The 18177-nt window shown below is 36.3% G+C and overlaps 1 protein-coding gene across 16 annotated transcripts in view; it reads right to left on the bottom strand.

Annotated features, from left to right (window-relative positions):
- INPP4B (inositol polyphosphate-4-phosphatase type II B) overlaps positions 1 to 18177 on the bottom strand; it is a 902865-nt gene that overhangs the window by 466428 nt on the left and 418260 nt on the right. For 9 of the 16 annotated variants that reach the window (XM_058287497.2, XM_058287349.1, XM_058287627.2 and 6 more), the window contains exons 4-5: positions 10511 to 10725; positions 8585 to 8629 (exon numbers count right to left, since the gene is read on the bottom strand). In XM_058287497.2, the coding sequence (XP_058143480.1) occupies positions 8585 to 8629; positions 10511 to 10601 (136 nt within the window). In that variant the 5' untranslated portion in view covers positions 10602 to 10725. The remainder of the gene's footprint in view (positions 1 to 8584; positions 8630 to 10510; positions 10726 to 18177) is intronic. The other 7 variants (XM_058287409.2, XM_058287323.2, XM_058287658.2 and 4 more) reach the window with 1 other exon arrangement.

The following is an 18177-nucleotide window of genomic DNA, read 5'->3' as shown; positions in this document are numbered from 1 at the left end:
GTTTCTAGGACTTACCCTGGCCAGCTGACAGGTAGGTGAAGAGGGTCAACCACCACACCAGGGAGCCAAGAGTGCCTACAGCTACAAGCAGGAGAACTACATCCATCATCCATGTGGAATCTAAACCCCCTCATGATGTAGAGGGGGACTGGACATAGCCATCCCAGGTCCACAAGATGGAGGAATAAAGTAGGGATTAGAGGGGACTTACTGGTGTTCTGCTGGGGAACTATTGTGATTAGTAAGGGAAGAAATTGTAGCAGTGATGTGGAGAGGGTGGCCATGGTGGCTGCTGATGATAGGGAGAGGGAAGAAGAGATATGGTGTGGGGGCATTTTCAGGATTTGGAGTTGTCCTAGGTGGTGCTGCAGGGACAGATGCTGGATGTTGTTTGTCCTCTCGTGGCCCACTGGGTGGACTGGGGGAGGGTGTGGACTATAATGTGGACCACTGTCCATGTGCTGCAGAGGTTCTTCAGAATGTATTCACCAGGTGCAGTGGATATGCCACAATGATGGAAGAGGTTGTTGATGTTGGGGTAGGGGGTGGGGAGTATATTGGGAGCTCATAATTTTTAATGTAACTTTTAAAAGAAAATAAAGAAGGAACAAAGATAAATGCACAAAAATCAGTACCACTTCTGTACACCAATAATGAGGAATCTGAGCAGGAAATCAAGAAAAAAATCCCATTTACAATAGTGACTAAAAGAATCAAATACCTAGCAATAAATCTAACTAAAGATGTATATGACTTATACACAGAAAATGATACAACACTGCTAAAGGAAATCAAAGAAGACTTAAATAAATGGAAGAATATTCCCTGTTCATGGTTGGGAAGACTAAACATCATTAAGGTGTCTATCTTACCAAACCAATCTACAGGTTTAATGCAATCCCAATAAAAATCAACACAGCATTCTTTACTGAATTGGAAAAACTAACTATGAAATAGAGGCCCTGAATAGTCATAGACATATTGAAAAAGAGAAATGAAATCAGAGGAATCACACTACCTGACTTTAAAATACTACAAAGTTATAGAGGTCAAAATCGTATGATATTGGCACAAGGATAGACATATCGAAAATTGGAACTGAGTTGACTGTCCCTGTCTCCTTCCCGCCCAGTATTGGCAGCCGGCGCTGCCCCTCCTTCTCTCCTTCTCAGTCTTCCGCCTAGCCGTTATCTAGACAGCCCACACTTTCCCCTTCCCCTCCCTTGCTCCTAACCCCTTAGCCAGCTTACTGTCCAGTAACCGCCTACTGTCCAGTAACCACCTACTGTCCAGTAACCGTCTACGCAAGCAACAGCACCCGCCGGCACCAATCAAGTCCCTTTACGTATCCCTAGACCCTATAAAACCATGTCCCCTTCTACAATAAAGCAGACTTGTGCCCAGACCTCGTCTCCGTGGTGTTTTTGCTTGCACCGCGCGTCCCCCGTGCCTGAGCAGAGAGAGCGAGGGCCCAACGGCTTCGTGCCGACCCCCCTCCTCTCCTTTGACCGTGGGGCAGCCCCCGTCCGGAGAGCTCGCCTGGCCATCCGCGTCAACCCTCCCGGAGGCCCGCAGCTGCCCACAGTTGACCTTATATTTTTTGTTGTTTTTTGTTTGTTTTTATATGTTTGTGTCTTTTTTTAAAAGATTTATTTTTTATTTATTTTTCTCCCCTTCCCCCATTGTCTGCTCTCTGTGTCCATTCACTGTGTGTGGAACCGAATTGAGAGTTCTGAAATAGATCTTGCATATACAGTCATGTGATATTCGACAAGGCCACCAAGCCCACTTGCCCTGGAAGGAATGGCTTCTTCAACAAATGGTGCCTGGAGAACTGGATATCCATATCCAAAAGAATGAGAGAGGAACACCATCTCACACCATAAACAAAAATCAACTCAAGATGGATCACATATCTAAATTTAAGAGTCAAGACCATAAAGACCTTGGAAAATAATGTAGGGAAGCATCTACAGGACCTTGTAATAGGAAATGGTTTCATGAACTTCACACCCAAAGCATGAGCAGTGAAAGAGAAGATAGATAAATGAGACCTCCTCAAAATTAAAAACTTTTTCACCTTAAAGTAGTTTGTCAAGAAAGTGAAAAGACAGCCTATCCAATGGGAGAAAATATTTGGTAACCATATATCTGATAGGAGTCTAATATCCCACATATATAAATCCTATATCTCAAAAATAAAAAGACAAATAACTCATTTTAAAAATGGGCAAGTGATTTGAACAGACACTTCTTCAAAGAAGAAATACAAATGGCTAAAAAGCACATGAAAAGATGCTCAACATCACTAGCTATTAGCGAAATGCAAATCAAAACTACAATGAGATATCATCTTATGGCCCATTAGACTTGTGGCCATTAAAGAAACAGAGGACTACAAGTGTTAGAGAGGAAATGGAGGAAAATGGGAACTGTCATTCACTGCTGGTGGGAATATCAAATGGCCCAGCCATTGAGGAGGACAGTTTGGCAGTTCCTCAAAAAACTAACTATATAATTGCTTCAATGATCCAGCAATTCCACTGCTGGGTATATACCCAGGAGAATTGAAAGCAAGGACACAAACTGATAAAGGCACACCAATGTTCACTGAGGCTTTATTCACTATTGCCAAAAGTTGGAATCAACTCAAATGCCCATCAATAGATGAATGAATTAACAAAATGTGGCATATACACACAATGAAATGTTACTCAGCTGTAAGAAGGAATACAGTACTAACACATGGGATAATATGGATGAATCTTGAGGACCTTATGTTGAGCGAAGCAAGCCTGGCCTTAAAGGACAAATATTACATGACCTCATTGATATGAATTAATAAAATCGAGCAGACTCACTGAGCTAGAGTCTGGAAGATAGGTTTACAGAAATAGAAAGGGAGAAGAAGTTTGTGAGCCAATGCCCATTTGGGCGAGATCTATGATAAGGTGGAAGTGAGTAACTGTGCAGTGAAAGGATATGACAGGGGTTTTGAGATACTGTTGGGTTGGGTGGTGTTGGGTTGGGTGGTGCAAGTTTGACACATGCTTAGGGTAGGGAGGGTGGGTTGGACGGTCCATGGAACTGGATAGGGCTGGGGGAGGGACAGGTGAACACTGGGGATTGGTGGGTATGTGGTTAAAACTACAATGTTGGGAAAGCTCTTTTGACAATATGACAAGGAAGATTTACTTTCGGGTGTTGGATGGTGGAGCAATCACCACAGGGCACACCTGGGGCAGTCTTCTAGAGAATGTGTGAGTGATCATTTTGTCATAGGTTTTGTATCACTGGATGGAGATCCAAATGATGAACAAGAAGGAGTTGGACTCCCAACTTGGGGAGGTCAGATGTGTTCTCAAACAGAGGGGTGGGTATCCCTCGAGAGCATGGGTGGTCCCAAACAGGGGAGGACAGACCAGTGCATCAAGCCCTCAGTATTGTTGCAAGTAACTTTATATCTCGTCCTTCAAGGAGTGAAGCCTGGTGGTTGCCATGGGTCCCGACGGGAGCGGGAAGGAGGAATAGATTAGATGTAAGTGAGGGTATTTAGGGTGCAATGGAAGGGTTCTGCATGATCTTGCAATGATGGATACAGGCCATATTGAATTTCAACAAAAATTTACAAAAGTGTATTGTCTAGAGTGTAGATGATAATGTATACCATTGACCATGATTGGTGACTATATTTCAATAATTGTACATCAGTTCTGACTAATGCACCATCTACATATAAAAAGGTTATTGATCCAAGAAGGGGGAAAAGAGGGAGGATGTTGAGTATATGGGAGTCCCCTGTGTTCTGTATGTGACTTACTGTGACTTAAAACTTCTTTCAAGACAAAATGAAAACAAAAGTAAGACACTGGGGAAGAAATGGAAAAAAAATGTCACTATACACACAGGACAACAGAAATTACATTGATGAAAGGCAAACCATCCAAAAATTTTTTAAAAATTATTTTTCTTTATTTTTTAATATCTCAATTTTTACATTTTATTTTAGTTTTAGTTTTTCTAAATTATTATGTATTTTATTTCTTATGTTTAAACCTATTGTTATTATTTCATTTTCCTATTAATTGTATTTGGCAATATTCTTGGCTTCATTTTTGAAGTTTTGGACTACATTAAGGCTACAACTGTGACAGGGGAGGTTTATTGGTGTGGGGTGTCATTGGTGGGTGATATATGGGAGAAAATTCATCTGGCAATGCATATAATGTACATAAATGTGTTTAAATGTTCATGGGGCATTGTCACAGTTGGTGGAGACTCACACAATATCCAAAAGAACATTGAATTACCAGGCTGGGGACCTCTGCTATATTCTCTAATGGAACAACAACCATCCCCCAAGTGCAGGGCAATAACTAATGAAGAAGGATGTTCCATTGATTGGCTCTTGATATTGACAATTATGAGCCTTTGCTCTTGAAATTGCATCTTAGTCTAGTGCTGTGGGGTGCCTAAGAGTTACCTCCTGACAGTCTCCTTGTTGCTCAAATGAGGCCTCTCTCTAAGCCAAACTCAGCATATAAATGCATTACCTTCCCCCCAGTGTGAGACCTAACTCCCAGGGATTAGCCTCCCTGGCACCAAAGGATTACTACCAAACACCAAAGGGCAATGCATTTGGGAAAATACCTTGAATAAAAGAGGGAAAAGGTAAAGGCAAATGAGTTTATGTGGCTAAGAGATTTCAAAGTGAGTTGGGAGGATATCCCAGAGGTAACGTTTATGCGCATCTCAGCAGGATATCATAGACTGCTGAAGTATACTACCCCAAATAGTGGCAGATAATTCTGGAATTTGGTCCTTCACCAGTGGACACTACTTTGGAGTTTGTGTTCCCAAGTGTGACAGAGTTGGACGCAGGTGTGATTTCTTTCCATGTGCCTCGTCTGTCCCTTATATTTGAACATATAGTTGGTGCTGAGGTGGGTAGGTGTAAGTCCAAGAGATTTGAATCTTTGGCTATTTATGTGCCAGCTGGGTCCTGAGCCTCAGCGGAGTTGCAACACCAACTCTCCAATTCATTGGACTCATGTAGGATGGCTAACAAGGAAGTGAGGATGGACAACCACCATACCAAGGAATGGAGTCTACAACTGCAATCAAGAGAGTCCCATCCATCAGCCCCCTCTCAATTAGAGGTGGAGTGGGCATCACCATCCCAGATTCCTCAGGACTAGGGAATAAAATACAGACTAGAGTGGACTCACTAGCATTCTACTATAGACTTACTGATATTCTAGCAATGGAAGAAATTATATCATTGATGTGGAGACAGTGGGCACTGGAGGTGCTGAAGGCAGGGAGAGAGAAAAAGAAGTGTAATATGGGGACATTTTCAGGACTTGGAATTGTCCTGAATGACATTTTTAAGACAGATACAGGACATTATATATCCTGCCATAACCTACAGAACGGAGTGGAAGAGAGTATAAACTACAATGTAAAGTATAATCCATGTTTAGTGTCTATGCTCCAAATATGTTCATCAATTGCAATGAATGTACCACACTAATGAAAGAAGTTGTTAATGTGGGGAGGAGTGTGAGGAGTGGGGAGTGGGGCATATAGGATTTCCTTATCTATTTTTTGTGTAATATTTTGTGTGATCTAAGTATCTTTAAAAAATATACAAAATATATTAAAAAAACAACAACACAGTCTAATCTCCTTGGCTTTAGCTGTAAAGTCCTTGAAAGAAGATTTTAAAAGATAGTGCAGTTGGAAACGAGCAGATGCTGCCATGTGTGCTGCCATGTGGCAGAGCAGTCAAGAATCACTGACAGCCAGCTTTGGGCGAGAAAGCATTGCCCTTGATGATGCCTTTATTTCTGTATTCTCACAGACTCAAACTGAATCTGCCAGCTTTTCACAGGAAAAATACAAACAGGACAATAATATGGTCTTCTGTACCAACCAGGAAACCACAAAGAAGATGGATGAAATGGAATCTACTGAGAAAACAAAGCTGTCTAAGGAAGAAAAGATGTACCTAAACAAAATCAACCAATTTTACCAGGAGTTGAACTTTCCCTGGTGTCTCCAGGTTTATTGTCAGCACCACAGAGTTATGAATCTATGGAATCACATTAAGACAAATGCCCACCGTCTTAGTCCCATTCTGAAAATCGCAGTGAATGAAGTAGAAAAGAACTACCTAAACCAGCTGAACAAAATTAGCCAGTTTTATCCTAATTTCACCTCCCTCATGTATTTCCAGGCTGTTCATTCACAACAGATAGCCATGAACCTTGGAATTACCTTGAGAAAAACACCTACCCATTTATTTCCACTCTGGAACTTTTAAGATTCTTAAATTAACTGTTCCTACTTAACCTTAGATTTGACTGGAAATAGAGTTTCTTCATCTAGCACATCACCTCATACTACCAGCACGTTTTGACATGCTTGCTGAAAAGACAGCAATAATGATACAAAATAAGACTGTGTGGAATTCTTTCTACATTGTTTATATGCTTCTTGTTAGTTCATGTTGGATATGACATATCCGAATTCTGGTATACTAACAGTGTTGATAATTAATTGAGGTCCTTTCACCACTATTTCTGAGATAGAATCACATACATATCCCTTGCCTAAACATTAAAATTTCAAATGCAAAATAAAAAAACAAAAGATATTACAGTTGAGAATCTTAAAGTGCTAAGAAACATAAAGCAGTTGAGAAATTTGTCTTCCAGGATCAACATTATAATTCCCCAAAGATTCTAAATAACTTTATTCAGTAAACTTTTGTTCTCTCTTGCCTGGCATTCCTGCCATCTGATAAAATAACTATCTGTTGTTAAACATCTTAGTATATTTTATGAACAAATAAAGGGAAAAGAAAATTGGAATTTTTTTACCTGGAGAATCATTATTATGAATAAATTCTTGCAGCTGCTAATCTCTTAGATCTATGATTCAACACCAGATATACAAGTGATGACAGCATTGCTACTGCTTCCAAAACAAATAGCATAGTTAGGACTTTAAACAAGACATATACTCTCAACTGAAATAGAAGACAGGTATTTGGCCCAGGCATGCTGTCTCTTGCAAGTTGTGACCTCCAACACCAATTGCTTCTTGTTTTCCAGCATGCCTATCAGAAGGCTTTATCTGTGTTTTGAAATACATCAAATCAATCTAAGGATCTTCACTTTTTAGAAGTCCTGTCAGAAATGTTAAAAGTGAATTTCTTCTGTTAAAAATAAATGACTGATAGATGAACGCTCAAGAAGCAAGGTTGCAGTCAAGGGGACTGCTAGACCTCCTTTTGCTCCTCAGTTCTCTTTCTAAAATATGACTTCTTTCCATATCTGACCAGCTGAGAGTTATCTTGAAAATATATAGAGCTTTATTGGTATTACTACAAAAGTTTCTCTCAAATTTATGTCTACTTCTTAGTACCTTGGGAAAAAATCTGGAATCCTCAAATTACAGCAAATTTTAGCTACCTTTGTAACAAAAACTAAGCTATATGTGTAACTTTTGTCAATAAATTATGCTTCATAATTGAATATTTTGAACAAAAGGATATAGATTTTAAAACTAATTAATTATGTAATGAATCTGTATGTTCCTAAAATAATTGGGACTTCAAGCCACTATAAACCACTAAAAATAGTCAATGAATGAATTTCAATTTGCCCTCAAAACTTTAGAAAATGCATTTATTTATATGTAAAGATTTGGATGTTAGAATTACATAGTCTCTGAAAATGAAATTAATATATGTATATGTTCTCTTATAAAACTTAATATGAGTAAAATGTAAAGATATTGTTCCCTCTGCTAAAGATTTCAGAACCATGGGAGAAAAACAAATAGTTCATATGAATCATATTTTCACTCCATTTGGATGACTTTTTGAAGCTAATTTCCAAATGTCATTTTTGTGGTCACACTTGATTCAAATACTAAGCTGGGCTCACTCATTAGCCAAGTAGTGGATCAGACTCAGAGTGCACATTTTGAATCCATCCTTTGACAAAAAGTTACACATTTCTACATGTGACAAATCTTTAGAGTTGCTTAAGCCAGTCGAAGCTTTGAATTAAAATTAAATTCACAAATGTCAAGGGTCTGTCCACAAAATCATGATAGAAGGAGAATAAGGGGAGGTTTTGAGTAAGAGAGGTGGAAAGAGCAAATATGTCATAAAAGAACACAAAGGAAACGTGTACATGAGGCCAGTCTCCAGCCCAAGAAGTAGGTAATTAAATAATTGATTTCCAGAAACATTGGGTAGCAACATAATGCAGTCCTTGTACTAAAATGACTGCTGGGCATTGGATTGGTGTTCGACAGATGCAGTTAGAGGTACAACTCTGTCACTACTGATTTCAATAGCCTTTGCAGCTAACTGACTTATTCAGTGGCTCAGATTCTTCACTTATAAATTAAGGGACATAACACCTTGCTCACACACACACAAAAGTTTTATAGAACAATATTCCTAAAAGTTTATAAAATAGGTTATATATAATGCACCCACAAATTGTAAACTATAATACATATAAACAATATATACTGTTGATATAAATAAGACAGACTTCCTTACCAAGGATGAATTCCAACTGTGGTTCATTTGGAGTTTTCTGAATACCTGTAAATAATAGGTATGAATTCAGATTAAAAATATTTAGCTCATTATCAAGAATATTTCAATGTACATAACTATGCTTCATCTTGACCAGAATGTGATAAACATACTATTTGGCAGAAGGTATAACTGCAGTAAATCAGGCTTGAAAGCAGTCAGTTCTGAGGCAGAGCATTATCTTTGTAGTAGAACTAGATGTGGTCAAATATTTGATTGGTCTATTTAACTCCATGGCCATAAACTCAGAAATACTTTTTTCATAAACCATGACAAATATGATAAATAAGTTTTTCAAATGTGTTTCTTTTGAATGCATTTTGACAGATGCACAACCTTCAGAAAGAATCATTTCACCCAAGAACTTTCTTATGTGGATCTTTCAAACCATGCTGCCCTACTGTAAATTATCACTATTATTAAAGAGATATCTCTGGCTAGGTTACAGTGGATCTTATGATGGTAGTTTTTCAGGCAACTTGCTGACAGCTCACACCAACATCCTGTTAAATGCTTCAATTCCTTTAGTTAATTTTTTTTTTTTAATATAACTACATGGCTAGATAATTTAAGATGAGGTAGGAAGGAAAATCAGTCTGAGAGGGATGGTAAAAAAATGGGAACATCTAATAGTTAGAAGGTAGAAAGATCAAGTTGTGGCAAGTGAAAATGTAGTAGAGGGTGCACGAAGGCTGAACGCATTTCTGGAACTTTCTAAACAAGAGAGGATGAGGCCGGATACATGCAGGTCATGCCATTTGTTACAACTCATGGGTGACCAAAAAAGTTAAAACTAAAATTTATGGAAAAGTATACCATTGGCAATAAATATAAGAATATTCTTAAAAATCTTTTCTTGTTGATTTGGCTGATACCATTCTTCAGATACCACTTAAGTTTAACTAGTTTTTGATCACTATCATATTGTTAGAACCACATTTTTGTATAAAATGAGCTGTTTTTAATTTACTAAGCTAACATATTTTTGCACAGTAAATCATTTTTTTTTTAACTCCTGCTGACATTTAACAATGCTATGGTTAACAATTTTAGACTTTTCAAGAGAGGTTAGAGTGACAATCATTGGTTAGGATTTTGTGAACTTCAAATAGTGTGGTTTTTTAAAAAGGTTATAAGCAATTAACTCCTCTGTAAGCTCTGACAATCAAATTTCTCAAAAATGCATCCAACCAATACCATTTGCTAAAGATTATTTTTGTAATGTAAATTAAATGAAAAGGTTAGGCATCTATTTGCCAGTGCTAAATAACTGGGTAACAGCAATGTTCTGAAAAGAAAAGTAAAAGACATAATTCATGCTAAACAATAAAACCCAAACCCTAGAATTTTAAGCATGAGAGAAAACACATAATCCTTCCAGTGATTTTTAATTACTTGAGCAGTACAAAACCCAATTCTAATGTTCAAATGCAAATCTTGGCCAAATCTCCATGCTTGCTCTATTTCTGTGATTTAGCATTTTCTGATATGTCAGGAATAGCCTAAGCTTCTATTGTAACCATTTTTTCCCTAATACTTTCAACTTATACGTCTTTTGTTTTTAAAGAGAAAATTTCTATGTTTCAAAAAATACATGAGATTATATAAATGCTAAATAATGGTTATAATTAAAAATTATTTATCTGTGTCTTCACATTCAAGAACTTTGACTCCACTATGTGATATTTAAACAATTAATAGATTATTATTGACCTCGCCTAAGAAAAAGATTAGAGGCATACATCAGACACACAACACCAAAATAAATAGTACAAAGGAGAAACATTTAGTGAGAACCCAAGTTTCTGTGAATACACATACAAGTGTGCTTGTAAGTGCTAATTTGCATTTTCTGAGAGGTATGGGAAAGGTCACACATACACTTACTTGTGAACTGAAAATCCCTAGTGTCATTTGCTTGGGCTGTGGGAAGGAAGTGCTGGCCTTCTTCTGATGTCCCTTCCTCTTTGATTTCCATGATCAACTTTCACAGTTGTTTAATCTTCCCAGTTTTTTGTATAAATGCCTCTGCTGGAGATTGCTGGTTTAATGTGGAAGTATCTTCACAGCAGAGACCTGGTATCCCACTCTGAATTTCTGTGCTTGGGAAACATCAACAGTGAAGATCTCAGTTATTTCAGATTACAACCACCTTCATACGAACTTCCTTCCTTCCTATCCCATTCCTCATTCTTGCAGGACTAAATCCAGCTAATGCAGCATAAATTCTAGGTTAAGTAGTATTCTCAAAGCAATTATTGTATAGTCACATGGGGAAGCTCTAAAATCTTCTTTTAGAGAAGGTATATTCTTTAAGAGAAATACCTTTTAGAGAAAGGTATATTCTTTCTCTTCCCATGGTTTTTCTGTAAGATAGCTGGTAGCTATTGGGGCTCCTAACTAAATATCACCTACTTCAACAGTAAAAGCAAATAGTACCTAGTCAAGGCATTAGCGTGTTTTGCCAAGATGAATATTACTATCCTTCCCTGCATGAGAACTTTAAACTCATCTTCCATCCATCCATTTTAGAACATTATTCATGAGCACATAAAAGTAATTTGACATCACAGTGTTCTTCCAAAATGAGTCAACAGGTTGTATAAAAAAGTTTCCAACCTCATTATTATCCATGGAGTCTCTTGTTGCTCTGCCTAATAAAGGTTTAATTTTTTAATGATCAGGATATATGGTGAAAAGAATGAATAATAATTCTGAAATAATAAAGCTCAAGGGGAAGTGCAAGTAACAGCAAAGAGATGAAAATCAGCATGAGGAAAGAAAGCCTCTCTAAGAATTTAATATGCTATTAGACAGACAGCTGCAAATAGTTACAAATTCATTTTGATATTTAGTATGATACACATGACCAAGACTGAATTAGAAAAAAATCAATAGTGCTTAAATCAAGTTACTAGCTGAATTAAAATGTATAAAAATCTTTAAATGTCTACCCAATGTTGTTTAATGAGATAGCTGCAATTGTTAGGTTTGGAATACTGATATGGTCACAGTCTTCACAAGTCAGAAGACTCACTCTTTGTTGTCTTTAAAAAACAAAAGAGCTTTCATTTATAATTTGCCTCTAGGTGTTAAAGATCATCTGGAAAAAATTAAATCCAGAAAGCATCTTGAATCTTTGGAAGTATTACAAGAAATTTTCATATAATACATATTGACTTGTAAGGATACAGCCAGGAATACTCTCTAGGTAATGTGTCTGATCAATTTTAAATTTCTAATTTGTTTAAAAAAAATTATTTTGTATATTTAATAAATGGAAATATAAACAATAATTTAAAAAGAAAAAGAAAATACAGTTGAATCAAAACATACATTTCTCAATTATATGTACTGGATACATATACTTTTTTTTTTGAATCATACAATATGTTACACAATATATTTGGTTCATAGTAATGTAATCATATAGTATTTGTCCTCTCCTGTGTGACTTTTACTTTTGACTATTAAACCTAGAAGTCTTTTCTGATAAGGACAGAACATACATTCATTGAATCACATTTTCACAAGAACCTATGACAAACCCTAACCATGGGGTAGCAGACTGATGGCCATACATATATAATCAGTCTTGTATAAAAAGGCCTTGTTAACATCATTATATTTCTTGACCAAAGACTCAACCTCTAAGCCTGACCAGCCATCTTATAAATTCTTAGAAAGGGGGACTATATAAAGTGATATGGATGACTGCCAGAAAAAGAACAACTCAGCACTGTAATGGTGAATAACTAATAAAATTAATGTCAGATCTGGGTTTAGGTATGTATACATGTATATAATTTGAGGGCGGAGAATTGACGTAAGATGCAAACAAAGACTCATTAGTATAGTCCCATTTTAAGCCTGCCATCCATTCAAATTGTTCACTAACTGAAATTAATCTCAATTTTAGAGAGAATAGAGCTGAACAGAGAAAATAATGATGATAGGACAACCTCTTGTGACTCTATAAATTTTCATACTACTTGTGTGGCATTTGAGAATATCATATACTTCAGAAGGAATTAGCTTTATTGCTAGCAAAGTTCTAGAAAACCACTGCATTTCTAATTGGTAAATATAGTACTTACCTATGGTTGTGGTTAGGTACAATAAATAGTTCCTTTTCTGAATATTTTCGGAAATTTTTTTGTTTATGATCATGCACCAGAATTGATTGTGGTCTTGCATATTATAACTATATTTAAGGGAGGCAGTTTTTAAGCATGGCTACTACCCAAATCAGCTCTTCTATCTTTTGTCTCACTCAGAAAATCTATAAGTCAAATGTTTATAATATTTGGAAAATACACTGCTTCTCTCCTATCCTGGGAAACAAACATGATTTGTAGGTCTGTTTCAGCTATATATAAATAGATAATATTTCTCATTGGCTGCTCTAATAGCAAATATTCATAGTTCATATACCTCATACTATAAAATCATATGGGAAGATTGTGACTAATTGGGAAGACAAGACTAACGCACCTTGAAAAATTAGAGGCATTATATGAGGAAGGGGAAAATTGAAATACATTGATCCTTACAAATCCGCCACACTATGCTATTCACTCAGCGATATGAAAATCAAATAGCATCTTGATGCCAAGATAAAGAGTGTTCTGGTGACAAATTGTAGTTACAGGAGATGATGTTAAGGGCAAAATTAGAACCCTAAATGTGGTAGTTTGAAGTTGTATGTACCCCAGAAAAACATGTTCCTAAATCTAATCCATTCCTGTGGTTGTAAACCCATTGTAAGTACTATCTTTTGATAAGGCTATTCAGTTAAGGTGTTACCCACCTCATTCAGGATGGGACTTAATTCTATTACTGGAAGCTTTTATAAACAGAACTAATACAGAGGGAAAGAGAGAAAGCCATGTAGGAAAGAAGCTGAAATCAACAAAACCTGAAGAGTAGGGAGAGATGAGTACATACTCCATGTACCTTACCATGTGGCAGAGGAGCCAAGGATCACTGATAGCTGAACTTTGGGAAGAAAGCATCACCTTGATGATGATGCCTTGATTTGGACATTTTCTTGGCCTCATAACTGTATGCTAATAAATTTCTATTGTTCAGGCTAAACCATTTCAAGGTATTTTCTTTAAGCAACCTAGGACACTAAAACAAAGTTCTTCAGACTGAAAGGGGAGGACACTAGACTATGGATCAAAGCAGCATAAAGAAATAAAGACCTCTGATAGATGTGGCCATATGGGTAATTATAATTATAATTGATTTATCATTGCTTTTTATGCATTTGCATTTTAGAACCTGTCAGTGATCCTTGGTTCCTCTGCCATATGGTAAGGCACATGGAGTTATGTACTCATGTCTCCTGACCACAATGGAATGAAGATTGAAATTAATAACTCTTAAACAACCAATGGACTAAAGAAGAAGAATCACAAGGGAATATAAAAAAATTATCTTGAGGTGAATGAAAATGAAAACAAAAAATACCAAAACTTAGGGGATGCAGCAAAGGCAGTTCTGAAAGGGAATTTATAAAGTTGGTTCTTTGAAAAGATCAATACAATCAACGAATCTTTAGCTACACTGACAAAGAAGAAAAGAGAGAATGCACAAATGACTAAAATAAAAAATGAAAAGTGGGACTTTACTAAAGACTCCAAGGAAATAAAAAGGACTATAAGAGGATACTATGAACTGCATGCCAACATATTAAATGATATGGACAAATTCCCAGGAACAAACAAACTACCCATAAAGTCAAGAATAAATAGTAGATCTCAACAAACCAATAACTAGTAAAGATCAGTAATCAAAAACCTCCCAAACAAACAAACATACAAAGCCTAGGAACAGATGGCGTCACAGGTAAATTCTGCCAAACATTCCAAGAAGAATTAACACCAATCCTGCTCAAAATTTTCTAAAAAATTGAAAAGGAGAGAACACACCCTAACTCACTCTATAGGGCCAACATGACCCTCATACAAAGCCAGATAAAGATACCATAAGACAAAAAAAACTACAGATCAATTTCACTTGTGAAATAGATGCAACTATCTTCATCAAAATACTTTCAAACCAAATCCAATAGCATACACAAAAATTAGCATGATCAAATAAACTTTATTCCAGGCATTCAAGGGAGGTTAACATAAGAAAATCTATAAATGGAATATACCACATTAAAGGCCAAAAGAAACAACAACAACTAAACACACAAGATAATCTCAGTTGATGCAGAAAATGTATTTGATAGAATCCAGCACCTCTTCTTGATGAAAACATTTAGAAAGCTAAGAATAGAAGGAAATATCCTCAACATGATAAAGGACATAAATGGAAAACCCACAAGTAACATCAGACTCAGTGGTGAAAGACTGAAAGCTTACCCTGTAATATCAGATAAAAGACAAGGCTGGAAAAGCAAAGAGCAAATATAATTCTATGGCTTTTGCGCCACAAAGGAGATTTCATATACTACAAGTTCAGTAACTTTACACAGAAATTGGCCAGGGTGTGGGCCTCAGATGCTTATAGCCCACAGGGAGTAGAGCCTGCAGTTGTTACAGAAGCACTGCCTATCATACTTGCCACAAGAACAGAGTACACCTGTTCAAGGTTTCACTTTAGATCAACTAATGATTTTAACACAACTTGTGCCACAAATTCTCCTTTAACTATTAGAAATGTTAAGGCTTTAAATTATAATTTATTTTGACTGTGACATAAATACATGAATAAAAAATATACTAGAGGCATACACCAGTAGATTTGAACTAGAAGACAAGACAAATGAAATATTTAGACAGAAGAGCAACTAAAGAAAGAAAGGAAAAAAAATGAGAAGGGTCTCAGGGATTTGAATGATGACAGCATGAAGCACACCAACACATGATTAGATTACTTGATATGATCACTTTAGTTTGTTTTCATTTTTTAAATATATTTTTTATTGACGCATATCATTCATACATGAACTTGCATAAACAATAAGCATATAGTAAAGGTTGTGAACTTGCAAAATAAGCATGCATAACTTCATACAGGGGTCCCATTCATCACCCCTCCACCAATACCTTGCATTATTGTAAAACATTTGTTACACATTATGCAAGAACATCATCAAAATATTACTACTAACTATAGTCCCTATCTTATATTTGGTGTATATATACCAATCCACCCTATTTTTTAAAAATATATTTTTATTACAGAAGTTGTGAACTTACAAAACAATCATGCACATGAGTAGAATTCCCACACAATACACCTTCACCAACACACCACTCTGTGCTGGGATATTTGTTACAGATTATGATATAATATCAGAAAATTACCACCAACCATGTCCATAGCATATATTTGGCACACTTTTTCCATACCCCTCATAAACAGTATTGCTGTTAACTACAGTCCATAGATCACATCAATTGTATTTTTCCGTGCTTCTCCATATTCCCACCACCCTGCAATAGTGATGTACATCCACTCTAGCTCACAGGACACTCTTGCATCTGTACTATCAACCACAATTTTCATCCACCTCTGGGTTCACTGTGTTATTCATTTCCTAGATTATTCTCTAGCTTTCTTTCAATTGACATTTACTTCCCCAGACTACCTTTTTCAGCCACAATCCCATTTATAAACCAGCTGCTATTCACTATAATGTGTTACCATCAACTTTATCCATTTCCACATTTTTACATTCAAGTTAATTAAAACTTCTACATATATTAAGCATCAGTAGGGTAGTTGTTCTCAAGTCTCCTCTTATGTCCTAATATCCTAAAACTCCCTGTGCTTATTCTTTGTATTTAGTTCGTATTAATGAGACCAGGCAATATTTGCCCTGTTATGCCTGGCTTACTTTGCTTAGCATAGAGTCTTCAGGATCCATCCATGTTATCACATATGTCCCAATTATATATATTTTTTCTTAATAATGGCCATTCTGTGTAGTGTTAGATGATACCTCATTGTTCTTTTGATTTGCATTTCCCTAATAGCTAGTAAATAGAAAATTTTTTCATGTGGTTTTTGGCCATTTGTATTTCTTCTTTGGAGATATGTCTATTTAAATCTTTTGCCCATTTTTTAATTGGATTGCTTGCTCTTTTATTGTTGATTTGTACGATCACTTTATATATAAGGGAAATCAAACCCTTATTGGATATGTGGTTTCCAAATATTTTCTCCCATTGAGTGGGCTGCCTTTTCACCTTCTTGATGAATTCCTTTGAGTCACAGAAACGTTTAAGTTTGAGGAGGTCCTATTTATCCATGATTTCTTTCATTGCTCATGCTTTCGGTGTAAGGTTAAAAATCCACCACCAACCACTAGGTCTTGAAGACGTTTCCCTACATTTTCTTCTAGGAGCTTTATAGTTCTTGCTTTTATATTTAGGTCTTTCATCTATTTTGTGTCAAATTTTGTATAAGATGTGAGATAGTGGTCTTCTGTCTTTGTTTTAGCTGTGGATATCCAGTTCTCCCAGCATCATTTGTTGAATAGACTGTTCTGCCCCAGCTGGGTGGGTTTGGCAGGCTTGTCAAAAACCACTTGGTCATAGATGTGAGGGTTTGCTTCTGAACCATCAATTCAGTTCTATTGGTCTATGTATCTATCTTTATGCCATTACCATGCTGTTTTTACCACTGTAGCTAAGTGATATAATTTAAAATCTCAAAGTGGGAGTCCTCCAACTTCACTTTTCCTTTTTAAGATGTTTATCACTATTTGGAGCCTCTTGAACTTCCAGATAAATTTGACAATTGTGTTTTCCATTTGTTAAAAATGCGGGTGGAATTTTGATTGGGATTGCATTGAATTTGTATATCAATTAGTGTGGAATTTATATCTTAATGATATTTAGTCTTCCAATCCATGAGCATGGAATGTTGCTTCCAATTATTTAGGTGTTTTTAAATTTCTTTCAGCAATGCATTGTAGTTTTCTGAATACAAGTGCTTTACATCCTTGGATAAATTTATTCCTAAATATTTTATTATTTTAGTTGTTATTGTAAATAGAATTTTTTTCCTGACTTCCTCCTGAGATTGTACATTACAACTGTATAAAAACTACAGCTTTTTGCATACTGATCTTATATCCTGACAATCTACTGAAATCTTCTATTAGCTCTAGCAACTTTGTTGTCGATTTTTCATGACTTTCTAGATATAGGATCATATCACCTGTGAATAGTGAAAGTTTTACTTCTTCCTTTCCAATTTGGATGCCTTTTATTTCTTTTTCTTGCCTGAGTGCTCTAACTAGAACCTTCAGCAATATATTGAACAACAGTGGTGACAGTGGGCATCCTTCTCTCATCCATTGTAGCACTCTGATATTATGGATGAATTCCAAAAAGGAATATTGGATTATGTTTGTAAACTGGTCTTTTCCTCTGGGCATATAAGATTATATTGGACTCAGAGTGTTAGTTGATTAAGAGATCAAGTAAACCTCTTGTGCCAGTAGGGCATTGAGTCCCAGCCCCTTGGTGGGTGGGGACTCACAGATAAAAGACATGGCAAAGGACAGAGTAGAGGGTTTTTAAAGT

This window comes from Dasypus novemcinctus, chromosome 1, assembly GCF_030445035.2.
Source record: "Dasypus novemcinctus isolate mDasNov1 chromosome 1, mDasNov1.1.hap2, whole genome shotgun sequence".
Taxonomy (NCBI): domain Eukaryota; kingdom Metazoa; phylum Chordata; class Mammalia; order Cingulata; family Dasypodidae; genus Dasypus; species Dasypus novemcinctus.
This window is presented reverse-complemented; position numbering and strand designations above follow the sequence as displayed.